Here is a 14,788-nt window from a genome sequence, read left to right as displayed (position 1 = left end):
TTTATTTAATGTAAGTTATTATTTTAATTCCTAAGTACAACTATGTATGTCATCCCGGTAGTATAATAATTTTCTTTCATTAGAAATGAAATCTCGTTACAATTTGTGATTAAACGTGATCTAAACATTCAAAATGGCGTCGCGGTGGCCTCCTGGAGAATGTAAACAAAATGCAAGAAAATTTTCTTGTCATTTACACGCACAAAAGCTTTTATTGGCTCTGAATGACAACAGACACAATGCACATCTATGTGATGCAATTGTTGTTATCGGTGAAGAAAAAAAGCACGTTCAAAAGAATGTATTGTCGGCTGCCAGTCACTACTTCAGGTAGATTTCTTTTACCCAAGTTTAGTCATTCTGACATATTCTTTTTGCTTGCTGATCCCTCTGCTTGGCTGTCCACGAGGCTGCAGTTTTCAAAGGGGCATTTTACCAGCTCTTATAGCTTTAGTTTGCTCCGGCTTCAACTCACGCTTCACTGATCTCGCGTGCCACTTTCATCATTTGGAGTAATTAGGCCAAACAAACTCTATACTAGTAGCCCTTGCTGATTATTAGGATTAGTTGATCTTTTCTTATCAAACCACCCTTCACGATCATTAGGGTTGGGCACCTTTTGCCAATCAAAACCCCCCTTACGATAGTAAGGGTTCGGTGCTCATTTACGGTTCTTAGGGTTAGTTGTGAGCTAGGGTTAGCTACCTCACCTCTTTTAACAAATTATATCAATGTATAATTAAAGGAAATTCAGTTTTTAAGTTTGTGTCCAGTTTTTGAGATTTTCGGTGGACAAATGTTACCACCCTTGTTCCTCAAGGTAAACAGTCGGTCACTGATTTCTCAGTAAACAAGCTCAAATTATTTATGATAGCGCAGTGGCCTCATGGTAAACTGTTGGATAATTAAATTAACTCATGAGCCTAGCATAGCTGAGCTACTACCTCAAGCTGGAAATGCAAGTTCTATCCTCTGCCCAATCTCATTAAAATCAGATCTTAGTTCTCTTCAGACCGACCTTTCACGAACTTTGACCAACCAATGGAATGACTGATAAGATTTCGACATTAACCAATCAGAAGGCAGCTTAATCGAGCTCTACGTCACAAGCTTCAAACTGGCGACTACGCTTCAAACATATTTTGACATATACTCGATTAAAAAAATTTAAAACTCAACAAAAGAACATTCTGGAATACCCGGTATGTTTTATTTTCGAGGTTGCATGATCAAAAATCCGATTCCAACTGTCACTTTCATGATCTGATAAGCGACGCTCTGATTTGGTCAGATGAAAAGTCGTTCTGACGAGACCCATAATGGGATGTCCTCAGATCTTTGTTTAGTGGTAGCGAGAACTCAGATCGGATTTTAGTGAGATTGATCCTGTGCCCAGCACTAATTGAAATCCAAAAAAAGTGTGCCTAGTAGAAGTAATAGCTTACCCGTTCACAAATCTGCTGACCTATACAGAACAATGAACACCTGATAAGCACCTTTAGAAAAAGTACCACAACTTATAGGATGACATGGACAATCTCTGCCATATTTTACATGTCTCAAAGACAAGCAATCAGTTTTTATTAGAATCCATTAACATGAACTCACAACATTCATATTGTTAGCCCAACAGCTAACTGATTGAGCTACGTCCACATTGTTAAATTTAGTGCAAATTTACATAGTCATGCCAAAGACTTTACGGACCTGAATGGAAAGAAAGGGCATAAAAGGTGACGGACACTTACGAAGGTTAAGGGTAGTCATGGTGTCTCATGACTTTAGCCTTCAGACGCTTACAAGCAATCCCGATGCCATTTGGCATACTCATCCTATTACGTAATCTACAAGATACCAAGAAGCGAGGAATGAGCCAATATGGCGCGAATGGCTCCAGGTATCAGACGTTGAGTTCATGAGTATGTATGAATGACAGCTTTTTAATAATTTGTAGAACACTGTAGTGTAAGGAAAAATGTGTATCATATCAAGGAACTAGGAAGGTATAGGCACTGACTACTGATGCCAAGAGGGTGAGGCAGCTTTTGAATCATTACTGACAAAGTTTCGTGAGTGAAAGTAGCTTGGTTGGAAATTCAGTGACAGTTTTCTGTAGCCAAAAACATTTGACATGAAACAACTTCTTCCTGCTCACACAACATTTTTTGTGAGAGGAATAAATACAACTGTAAATGTTGCAAAATGTGAAAAAAATATACAAGAATACCCTGACAAGTGCATGTATTTGCCCACTTAGTGCCTACAGCTCACGTGCTTGAAATTGAATTAGAAGAGGGCACTACCCCCTGAGACCTCCTCCACAGCTTATAAAGTACACGGGGTATTCCGAATGACAGTTACGGGTTTTATGATTATATCCATACAATCTAGGCCATCTATAAGTCATTCCAGAATATTCTTCTTATCAGTTTTTATTTTATTTATCGAGAATATGTCAAAAGTATGTTTCGAAGCGTAGTCACCAGTTTGAAACTAGTGTGGTAAAGCTCGAGAAAGCTGCCTTCTGATTGGCTATTTTTCTAATTGCAATGATAACAAGATTGAAATCTGTAGTGTTGTCTCACTACCTATGATCAATGATGTGAACAGAAATTGTTTAATATAGCGTTCATGGTTAAAATGATGGCGCCTGAGATACTGAGTTCAAAGAAACAAGTAAAAAGAGTTCCTGTTTTGTTTAGACCAACTTACGATTGTATATTCATGGTGTGATATCGACATATGTATTACTATTAAATTAGATCTCCAGTGTTGGGTCGTACTTATTTGTGTCCATGTAAATGGTTATTCATGTTGACTCTTCAGTGCTAGTGTTTAAAATGTAGGCTTCATCTACAATTATGTTTGTGGAATATTTTACCGACTGCACTCTGCAGTCAGCTTAACTTAACTTAACTTAACTTAACTTAACTTAACTTAACTTAACTTAACTTAACTTAACTTAACTTAACTTAACTTAACTTAACTTAACTTAACTTAACTTAACTTAACTTAGTGCAGTCTTGTAAATGGTAAATCGCACCCTGAACTCTTTAAAAGGACTGCTACTAATTACTGTTATAAATATGTATACAAAATGCATCAATTCACACATGCACTGTAGCTGTTTACATATGTGACTTGATTGTAAAGGATTAGCTGTCTTTGACTGCTTAGATATTAATCATAGATTTGTATGTCCCACAGAAAAAGTCTTCGGAAGAAATAGAAAATCAAACTCAAAACAAATTAGGAAAACACACGACCTACAAGCCAATGAGCAAAACTGTCACCCATGCTCTTGTTGTCAACAGGTCAACATTTTTCTTCAGTTTGTTCAGTAGTAACAATGTTGTTTAACTCGTTAAATTATGAACATGTCTCAGATAAATATGTTTCAACATCTAACACATGCTTAAAACATAACAAACAATACTACATGTTGAAATAAGCTGTAGTCACTAGAAACACCAAGTGTCGTATTCCATTCTCAGAGCACTGTTCAACTATGGTGAGGCAACAATAGTACATGCTGAAATAAGCTATAGTCACTAGAAACACCAATTGTCGTATTCCATTCTCAGAGCACTGTTCAACAATGGTGAGGCAACAATAGTACATGTTGAAATACCGTAAGCTGTAGTTACTAGAAACACCAAGTGTCGTATTCCATTCTCAGAGCACTGTTCAACTATGGTGAGGCAACAATAGTACATGTTGAAATAAGCTGTAGTCACTAGAAACACCAAGTGTCGTATTCCATTCTCAGAGCACTGTTCAACTATGGTGAGGCAACAATACTACATGTTGAAATAAGCTGTAGTCACTAGAAACACCAAGTGTCGTATTCCATTCTCAGAGCACTATTCAACTATGGTGAGGCAACAATAGTACATGTTGAAATAAGCTGTAGTCACTAGAAACACCAAGTGTCGCATTCCATTCTCAGAGCACTGTTCAACTATGGTGAGGCAACAATAGTACATGTTGAAATAAGCTGTAGTCACTAGAAACACCAAGTGTCGTATTCCATTCTCAGAGCACTGTTCAACTATTGTGAGGCAACAATACTACATGTTGAAATAAGCTGTAGTCACTAGAAACACCAAGTGTCGTATTCCATTCTCAGAGCACTATTCAACTATGGTGAGGCAACAATAGTACATGTTGAAATAAGCTGTAGTCACTAGAAACACCAAGTGTCGCATTCCATTCTCAGAGCACTGTTCAACTATGGTGAGGCAACAATAGTACATGCTGAAATAAGCTGTAGTCACTAGAAACACCAAGTGTCGTATTCCATTCTCAGAGCACTGTTCAACTATGGTGAGGCAACAATAGTACATGCTGAAATAAACTGTAGTCACTAGAAACACCAAGTGTCGTATTCCATTCTTAGAGCACTGTTCAACTATGGTGAGGCAACAATACTACATGTTGAAATAAGCTGTAGTCACTAGAAACACCAAGTGTCGTATTCCATTCTCAGAGCACTGTTCAACTATGGTGAGGCAACAATACTACATGTTGAAATAAGCTGTAGTCACTAGAAACACCAAGTGTCGTATTCCATTCTCAGAGCACTGTTCAACTATGGTGAGGCAACAATAGTACATGTTGAAATAAGCTGTAGTCACTAGAAACACCAAGTGTCGCATTCCATTCTCAGAGCACTGTTCAACTATGGTGAGGCAACAATAGTACATGTTGAAATAAGCTGTAGTTACTAGAAATACCAAGTGTCGCATTCCATTCTCAGAGCACTGTTCAACTATGGTGAGGCAACAATACTACATGTTGAAATACCGCAAACTGTAGTTACCAGAAACACCAAGTGTCGTATTCCATTCTCAGAGCACTGTTCAACTATGGTGAGGCAACAATAGTACATGTTGAAATAAGCTGTAGTCACTAGAAACACCAATTGTCGTATTCCATTCTCAGAGCACTGTTCAACTATGGTGAGGCAACAATACTACATGTTGAAATAAGCTGTAGTCACTAGAAACACCAAGTGTCGTATTCCATTCTCAGAGCACTGTTCAACTATGGTGAGGCAACAATACTACATGCTGAAATAAACTGTAGTCACTAGAAACACCAAGTGTCGTATTCCATTCTTAGAGCACTGTTCAACTATGGTGAGGCAACAATAGTACATGTTGAAATAAGCTGTAGTCACTAGAAACACGAAGTGTCGTATTCCATTCTCAGAGCACTGTTCAACTATGGTGAGGCAACAATAGTACATGTTGAAATAAGCTATAGTCACTAGAAACACCAAGTGTCGTATTCCATTCTCAGAGCACTGTTCAACTATGGTGAGGCAACAATACTACATGTTGAAATAAGCTGTAGTCACTAGAAACACCAAGTGTCGTATTCCATTCTCAGAGCACTGTTCAACTATGGTGAGGCAACAATAGTACATGTTGAAATAAGCTGTAGTCACTAGAAACACCAAGTGTCGCATTCCATTCTCAGAGCACTGTTCAACTATGGTGAGGCAACAATAGTACATGTTGAAATAAGCTGTAGTTACTAGAAATACCAAGTGTCGCATTCCATTCTCAGAGCACTGTTCAACTATGGTGAGGCAACAATACTACATGTTGAAATACCGCAAACTGTAGTTACCAGAAACACCAAGTGTCGTATTCCATTCTCAGAGCACTGTTCAACTATGGTGAGGCAACAATAGTACATGTTGAAATAAGCTGTAGTCACTAGAAACACCAATTGTCGTATTCCATTCTCAGAGCACTGTTCAACTATGGTGAGGCAACAATACTACATGTTGAAATAAGCTATAGTCACTAGAAACACCAAGTGTCGTATTCCATTCTCAGAGCACTGTTCAACTATGGTGAGGCAACAATAGTACATGTTGAAATAAGCTGTAGTCACTAGAAACACCAAGTGTCGCATTCCATTCTCAGAGCACTGTTCAACTATGGTGAGGCAACAATACTACATGTTGAAATAAGCTGTAGTCACTAGAAACACCAAGTGTCGTATTCCATTCTCAGAGCACTGTTCAACTATGGTGAGGCAACAATACTACATGTTGAAATAAGCTGTAGTCACTAGAAACACCAAGTGTCGTATTCCATTCTCAGAGCACTGTTCAACTATGGTGAGGCAACAATAGTACATGTTGAAATAAGCTGTAGTCACTAGAAACACCAAGTGTCGCATTCCATTCTCAGAGCACTGTTCAACTATGGTGAGGCAACAATACTACATGTTGAAATACCGCAAACTGTAGTTACCAGAAACACCAAGTGTCGTATTCCATTCTCAGAGCACTGTTCAACTATGGTGAGGCAACAATACTACATGTTGAAATACCGCAAACTGTAGTTACCAGAAACACCAAGTGTCGTATTCCATTCTCAGAGCACTGTTCAACTATGGTGAGGCAACAATAGTACATGTTGAAATAAGCTGTAGTCACTAGAAACACCAATTGTCGTATTCCATTCTCAGAGCACCGTTCAATTATGGTGAGGCAACAATAGTACATGTTGAAATAAGCTGTAGTTACTAGAAACACCAATTGTCGTATTCCATTCTCATAGCACTGTTCAACTATGGTGAGGCAACAATACTACATGTTGAAATACTGCAAGCTGTAGTCACTAGAAACACCAATTGTCGTATTCCATTCTCAGAGCACTGTTCAACTATGGTGAGGCAACAATACTACATGTTGAAATAAGCTGTAGTCACTAGAAACACCAATTGTCGTATTCCATTCTCAGAGCACTGTTCAACTGTGGTGAGGCAACAATAGTACATGGTGAAATAAACTGTAATCACTAGAAACACCAAGTGTCGCATTCCATTCTCAGAGCACCGTTCAATTATGGTGAGGCAACAATACTACATGTTGAAATAAGCTGTAGTTACTAGAAACACCAATTGTCGTATTCCATTCTCATAGCACTGTTCAACTATGGTGAGGCAACAATACTACATGTTGAAATAAGCTGTAGTCACTAGAAACACCAAGTGTCGTATTCCATTCTCAGAGCACTGTTCAACTATGGTGAGGCAACAATACTACATGTTGAAATAAGCTATAGTCACTAGAAACACCAAGTGTCGTATTCCATTCTCAGAGCACTGTTCAACTATGGTGAGGCAACAATACTACATGTTGAAATAAGCTGTAGTCACTAGAAACACCAAGTGTCGTATTCCATTCTCAGAGCACTGTTCAACTACGGTGAGGCAACAATACTACATGTTGAAATAAGCTGTAGTCATTAGAAACACCAAGTTTCGTGTTCCATTCTCAGAGCACTGTTCAACTATGGTGAGGCAACAATACTACATGTTGAAATAAGCTGTAGTCACTAGAAACACCAATTGTCGTGTTCCATTCTCATAGCACTGTTCAACTATGGTGAGGCAACAATAGTACATGTTGAAATAAGCTGTAGTCACTAGAAACATCAATTGTCGTATTCCATTCTCAGAGCACTGTTCAACTATGGTGAGGCAACAATAGTACATGTTGAAATAAGCTGTAGTCACTAGAAACACCAAGTGTCGTATTCCATTCTTAGAGCACTGTTCAACTATGGTGAGGCAACAGAGACAGAAAATGGCAAAACTGTGATCAACCTGGGATCCGCCAGTATAACCATGGCGACCTTCACCTTGATCCTGGACTTCCTGTACACTGCTGAGATCAACCTCTGCCCTGACACAATCCAAGATGTCCTACAAGCAGCAGACCTGTTCCTTCTGAATGACCTCAAGGTGCTGTGCTGTGACTACCTGGACACCTGCATCACGCCCACCAACTGTATCGGCATCAGGGAGTTCTCTTCCCAATACACCTGCAGCTGGCTCCTCCACAAAGTCACCCGTTACCTGGATGAACACTTCAGGTCAGTTATACACCCAGAGACTTGTCCACTAACCCAAAGCCTAAGTTTGGTAAAATTCTGTTAAGCTTGGTAAATTCGGCTAATAAATGCCCATATATAATACTATCATTAAATATCTACTGAAAATTATTCTAAAAGCCAAGTTTTGGTAAGTAAACTCAAAATTTGAAGAAGTAAACACATTATGGCTCCCTACCTTCATATTTTAACATGAAAAATAGTTTGGGTTCCTAAGAAGTGTCTATTAAAAGCGAGGCATCTTCTCTTTTAAATGCTGGCCAATTGTGAAGTCTAAACAACATACCCTTGACATGCCCTTTCCACGTGGAGATACAAGAAGTGAATAAGAGTAATCAGTATATGCCATAAGTTAATTGCTTTCATTAAATAATGGAGCCAGCCCATCTTTAGACTTCTATGTTTTTGACAACATATGACCTGACATCAAGGAGGGGCCGGCATGTGCTGGAGGTCCAGCATCTAATAGAGGAAATACAGTATTCATATTTTAATTGCCATTCATACATGGGAAAGGACAAGGTATGAACTTTAAACATGTTTATTTCAACCTGAAATTAAGATGAAAATCTGTCCGTTCCAAAGCAATATCAAATACTGCTATATAAGTGCAATTAACACGATGTTAAACCCTATTTCACCTCACCTCCAATCTTTGATTTTACCCCAGGGAGGTAAGTTTCTGTGATGAGTTCCTCAGCCTCTCCGCCGATGCTGTCACAGAACTACTCAATAGGGACACACTTGTCATCAACTCAGAGGATGACATCCTTGATGCTATCATCCGGTGGTTTCGCTTCGATGTCCAAGGTCATCAGGCAGAGATAACTGATGCAGTGACAAGATGTGTACGTGCTGCCCAGATATCAGAGAGTTTCCTTGAGGAATTTGAAGATCCCAGTCCAGATCTTAATCGCTTCTGCTTGCCAAAACTGATCAGAGATCTTCGACAGACAGCAACGGAACTGCGTCCGAGGGGATTCAGCTGTGTTCTCCTAGCTTGTGGGGGAGAAGGAAATGTGTCTGAGTAAGTAATATAGATTTTGAAGTTGAAAAGATAGTATCTTACACATTTTTTTAACTATTTATTGTATTTTCAAAAATACTGTGTCATGTCTTCTCTGCTGAAGTCCACTGTAAATATTGACTGGTTATTCAGAGCTACAGATTAGCTGCGTATTTATGTATAATACCCCCCAAAACTATTCAAAGCCCGATTACTTTCAGTTAACTTGTGTGCAGAAACCCATGCATTAAATGAAACACTCAATTGATTGAAAGCAGCACGCGTAAATACCCAATGAAGCTTTTTTAGCATGTGTTCAATGGAGCTAATTTCCGTGCCTATATTTAGAACTGTTATACACATCTAAAACATTGTTTCATTTTATTTTAAATTTCAAAATGCTTACTCATTTTGGGAAAAACCCAAAAGATAGATAAGTGAAAAAATAGATAGATAAGTGAAAAAATATTGGTAACCCAATGAAAAATGTAATAACCCAATTAAAATAGAAACCCTCGAGTAAAAACTCAATCGCTCAAAAAGTTATCTGAAGACTATGTTAATATGTACCAAGAATGATGTATATCTTGATTTAGGTTATAGTCAGTCCTTTGCAACTTATACAAGTTGTAAGAGCTGGCTAAATGAATCGTGTGATCAACCTTGGTGACTTGTTTGATTTGCATGTCAAGACTTTGGTCAGTCACAGGACCTTTTAGCAAAATTGATGAATATTCATGGGCCCAGCACCTATCGGCCTCAAATGGAGGTTTGATCCATGAATATGCATGAAGTCCACTAAAAGGCCCTGTTGGTCAGTCAATGTGTGCATGAACACGACCATTTTACATTTCAATATACAGAAGACAATGCTTTTTTCACAAGCTGACTAAAATGGTATGTGTATGATGGTATGTTAATTTTTGGATGACATGTTTTACAGTCATAGTGATGACTCTGAAGTCAAAGCAACTGTCAACTGCGTGAAAATCTACAATCAAGGCACTTCTACCATTGGCCAGTGGATCTCACTGCCCAACATGAACAGCCCTCGTACCGGACACGGAATGGTTGAAGTTGGTTAGTGTTCTTATACATGATTATTGGTTTCGGTCATCTTCTTTGCACCCATAATTCCGGGGGAGAATAGGTCTTCAGCAACCCATGTTTGCCGTAAAAGGTGACTATGCTTGTCGTAAAAGGCGACTAACGGGATCGGGTGGTCAGACTCGCTGACTTGGTTGATGCATGTCACCGATCCCAATAGCGTGGATCATGATATTAATCACTGGATTGTCTGGTCCAGACTCGATTATTTACAGACCGCCGTCATATAGCTGGAATATTGCTGAGTGCGGCATTAAACAACAAACCAAAACTAAAAAATCATTGCACCCATGGTCCCTTGGTCAAAGACACCATAACAGGGGCACATGGTCCTGTGCACAGCACACAGGTCACAAACCAGGTAAAGTCACGGAGAATAGTTGGATTGGTGACAGTTTGATTCCTGACAGTTTCTTAGGCTTCTGTCCTGCCCCACACTGAAGCACATAGAGCACATTAGGCAAGTGATTTTGCTCAACATATGTCTCTGTTCACCCAGTGGTATTTTTGGTACCTGGCAGGACGAGATGGTATTGTGACTGTTAACTTTCTAGCACCTGATAATGCGGCTTAGGTTGTATTCCCCCCTTTGAGCTGAGATTGAAATTGAGTACACACTGATCCATTGACTGGGGTAATAATATTAGCGCTTTGAAAATGCACCTTGTGTATGGAGTCTAGTGCTGTATAAGTACACACATTATGGCTGTAAAAGGTGACTATGCTTGTCGTTGTGTGGGGATAAAACGGGATCAGGTGGTCAGGCTCGCTGACTTGGTTCATTCATGTCATTGGTCCCAATTGCGTGGATCGATGCTCATGATGTCAGTCACTGGATTGTCTGTTCCAGACTCGATTATTTAGAGACCACTGTCATGTAGCTGGAATATTGCTGATTGCGGCATTAAACAACAAACAAACAAACAAACCACTGATTTAGGAGTCATTAACAGTTGAGCAGGGTATCAGGGGAGATAATCAGCAGGCTGCTGCTTTATCCACAAGTCCGAAGTCCGAAGTGTAAAATGTCTTTTGGTCTAGTAAGATCAGCTTGTACTAGTCCATATACTGTGACTAATATCTACTGAAAGTAATCCCAAACTTATGTTCGGGTGAGTAGACTCAAAGTGTTTGGCACAGACTGAATCAGTACTGGAAGGTTGTAGGGCTGGGATGGGTAACTCGGTTACTCGGGTTGGGTGGGTACTGAGTAGGACCCAGGTACCCACAGTACTACCTGGACCTGTGGTTAGTCATTTGATATATTGTTTAATGAAACATTTCACTGTAAGTTCATAGTTACAAAACAAGTCACTACTGGTCGCGACCCGTGAATATCGGTAGAATAGGTCTTCAGCAACCCATGCTTGGTGTGAAAGGTGACTATACTTGTTATAAGAGGCGACTTATGGGATCGGGTGGTCAGGCTCGCTGACTTGGCTGATGCATGTCATCATATGTCAATTGCAGGGATTGTCAGTCACTGCATTTGATTATTTGCAGACTGCCGTCATATAGCTGGAATATTGCTGAGTGCAGTGTTAAACAACAAATACTATTGGTCACATTTCTTTCTGACTGCGCACACATTCCTTCTGACTTTTATATGTTTGAATTAGATGAAGCTTCAGTCAACTTCAGTGCATGCATGAGCTGATCATTTTATGTGTGTATCTGAATAGTTTTTGCCAGGGCTTCAGTAAAACAATTCCCCAAAACTTATCAGACATTTTGTGCCCAACTAATGAGACATACAGCGGATACCCGGGTAAAAGAGGGCCGGGTACCCAGGTAATAAGTATTGACTCGTCCCAGCCCTAGAAGTTAGGGTTGATGGAGGATCAAGGGTCCTTGAAGATTTCTGCTGTCATTTGAATCATGTTCAACATTTATTTTCAACATTAAGGCACTGACAAGGAAGTCACCATCTTCCCCTCCTCCCCCAGTTCCATGGGGATAAATGTGTATATAGGACATTAGGGCGAGAAGGGAAAGTTTTAGACAGTTGACACTTCATTCAACAGAATACAGTATTCTTATAGAAACTTATAGATACTCTTTCTGGGACGTAGTTATCCCTCTTTACTATGTTTCTGATCTGACCAGAGGAGTTGGGTACATACATATCTTTTTTAAACCCTCCCTGGACATGTATTTTTTTCTGTTTTCTTATAGGTAGTTTTAAAGCTACTGTCTATACCCTTTTTGCCTTGATATTGTTTAAGGTTTGTGTGGGGTTTTAAACTGTACATGTGACATTGTAACAGACTTCTAATTTTGTTCATCAGGTGGGTCCATATATGTATTTGGAGGACGAGATCGTCACTGTCAGATCTTGAACACTGGTGAGAAATATGACCCCAACACTAACACATGGACTGTTTGTGCACCTATGGCACATGCACGTGTTGGTTTCGGGCTGGTGGCCGTCGATGACAACATCTACGCTATTGGTGGCAGCAATGACATGACAGATCCCTTGACCTTCGTGGAAACCTACAACGTATTCTCCAACAAGTGGCAATCCCTTCCTGACATGACAATGAAAAGAGTGTGGTCAGCATACGCCGCTGTGGGGAAGAAGATCTATGTTATTGCAGGTGGCACAGTTGGCAAGTTTTATGAAGCTGTGGAATGTTTTGACACTAGAACTGAGACTTGGGTGTCTGTCTGTCCCATGCGGGAGAGACGATGCGACGCGAGAGCTGTAACAGTTGACGAGGACATTTACGTTTTTGGTGGATTTCGTCGATTTGAATGTCCAAGCGCAATGCATTCTGGTCACAGCTTGAAATTCTGCGGCACAGAAATATACTCCACATGTAACGATCACTGGCTTCCAATGTGTAATAAAGGTGGAGTTCCAGGGATGTGCACAATGACGGATGCATCGCATATAGAGGGTGCAGTCTACAATGGGGAAGACGTGCTGGTGGTTGGTGACCTTGACATTGGCAATGCATTTCACTGTGTACGAGCTTACAACAAGATTACAAACTCATGGCGCTGTGTGGTCCAGAATAAGCCCAAGAACCAGAGGTTCTACCAAGTTTGTCTTCTCCATATGCCCAATGCTGTTCTGCGGAAGCTCCTTTGGGACCAGGAAAAGATGGTCTATTCTGACCTGAAATGATGAAGATTTAGGATAGGTGTACAAAGTTCCATGACCCAAAAGTAAGCTGAAGTGAAATGCATAACAAAATTCAATATTTATACATGGTAAAAGTCCCATTACCACCAGTAAATGCAGTGTCTTTGTGTGTTGGTGGTGTGTGTGTTGTGGTGATGGTGTGTGTGTTCGTGTGTGTGTTCATGTGTGTGTGTTCGTGTGTGTGTGTTTGTGTGTGTGCGTGTGCGTGTGCGTGTGTGTGTGTGTGTGTTTGTGCGTGTTCGTGTGTGTGTGTGTGTGTGTTCGTGTGTGTGTGTGTGTTCATTCATGTGTCAATATTCATGTGTTCATGTGTGTGTTGAGGGGTCGGGGATTGGGATTTTACTATGTGTACTGTAGTGTTGCAGGTATACAGCCAAGCCGAACAGAAATAGTTGTCATCAATTATGCCGTTAGTGTCTCATCGGTTTATTGTTCTTGTTTTTCGTTGACAGAAACAATGTCTCTCCCTCAAGACTGAGATGTGTGTGTGGGCGGTTGGTTGGTTCTGATATTACTATGTAGAAGGAATTTTGTTATGGATTTCACTTCAGCTACCTGAATGTGGATGACAACAAGTCACATTCTCTTACCCAAGATTTTATGCTTGCACCAAAGTCACTACTGCTGCAGGTTAGTGTTATCGATCAGGATCCTATTGAGTGTTTGGTATGGTATCTTCCTGTAGTAGTGTCAGCTCAGGTGGTGTTGACCAGTGTGTTGACCAGTGAGTTGACCAGTTTGTTGACCAGTTTGTTGACCAGTGGACCATGTGTACATCTTCCCAACTTGTGGCATCACACATCTTACAAATATGGTTCTCATCAAAATGTTTTTGAAATTTGTAGGTTTTTCATTTGGACATGGTATTTATTTTGGCTCCCATGTCTTATAAATATAAGTTCCATTGGGTATATTTCTGTTCAAAAAATGATGTAAAGATGATTTACTGGAACTGTGATTCCAATTGAACGCAGTTACCTTTTTAGGAATGGTATTGAATGTAGGTTCTCAAATGTTCACATGGAACGCTTTAACAATGGACTTTAACAATGATAGAACTTATCATAGAGTTTGTGTCACTGAGATTTTACATGTAACTAGCATTTAGTTTAATTAAGACACAAGTGACTTTGTGGATAAAGTGATATAAAAAAGTAGTTGTTGAGTGTTTAAACCACTTGTTTCTAAAGGATAGGGCTTGACAATACAGATTCAATGTGTGTTGTATGTCTGACAGTTGAGGACGTTCCCGCTCTGGGTTTTATTGTCGTAAGACATGTAAATTTGCTACTTATGCAATAAGTTACCATGACAAATTTGAGCCACGTAGCACATTTTTATACACTTTACATTTCTTGTGGTTGAAGATGTTTATACATTTATAACAAGATAAAGTGCAAAACAATAAAAAGTTCATATTTGTAAACATAAATTAACAGAGATGCAGATGTTTTATCTTTGTTAATTGTTCTTGTTTATTGATATGTGACAAGAGGCATGAAAACTTAGTGCTGACTCGATACAAATGTTTCCATTTTGCTGTATTCCTCAGTTAAAAAAATGTATGCCAAAGCAATGTGTTGAATTGGATACCTGTGTTTATTG

General features: G+C 39.6%; 1 protein-coding gene across 1 annotated transcript; it reads left to right on the top strand.

The window, feature by feature from the left end:
* The first annotated feature begins 133 nt into the window (after positions 1-133).
* On the top strand, positions 134-14,107 carry LOC139454387 (gigaxonin-like). Its single transcript, XM_071236053.1, has 5 exons — positions 134-330; positions 7,575-7,901; positions 8,590-8,946; positions 9,869-10,005; positions 12,321-14,107. Exons 1-5 carry the CDS (start codon positions 134-136, stop codon positions 13,163-13,165), a joined length of 1,863 nt encoding a protein of 620 aa, XP_071092154.1. The 3' UTR covers positions 13,166-14,107.
* The last annotated feature ends 681 nt before the right edge of the window (positions 14,108-14,788 follow it).

Source organism: Haliotis cracherodii, unplaced genomic scaffold, assembly GCF_022045235.1.
Source record: "Haliotis cracherodii isolate W230 unplaced genomic scaffold, xgHalCrac1.p SCAF_10, whole genome shotgun sequence".
NCBI classification, from domain to species: domain Eukaryota; kingdom Metazoa; phylum Mollusca; class Gastropoda; order Lepetellida; family Haliotidae; genus Haliotis; species Haliotis cracherodii.
Note: the sequence above shows the minus strand (reverse complement) of the source record. Positions and strands in the feature narration are given on the sequence as shown.

Bases quoted from the DNA above. Each gene is read 5' to 3' on its own strand.
- LOC139454387 (XM_071236053.1), top strand. From the start codon at position 134: ATGGCGTCGCGGTGGCCTCCTGGAGAATGTAAACAAAATGCAAGAAAA. The intron at 8,947-9,868 runs GTAAGTAATATA...CATGTTTTACAG, and splicing joins GGAGAAGGAAATGTGTCTGA to TCATAGTGATGACTCTGAAG. The intron at 10,006-12,320 runs GTTAGTGTTCTT...TTTGTTCATCAG, and splicing joins ACACGGAATGGTTGAAGTTG to GTGGGTCCATATATGTATTT.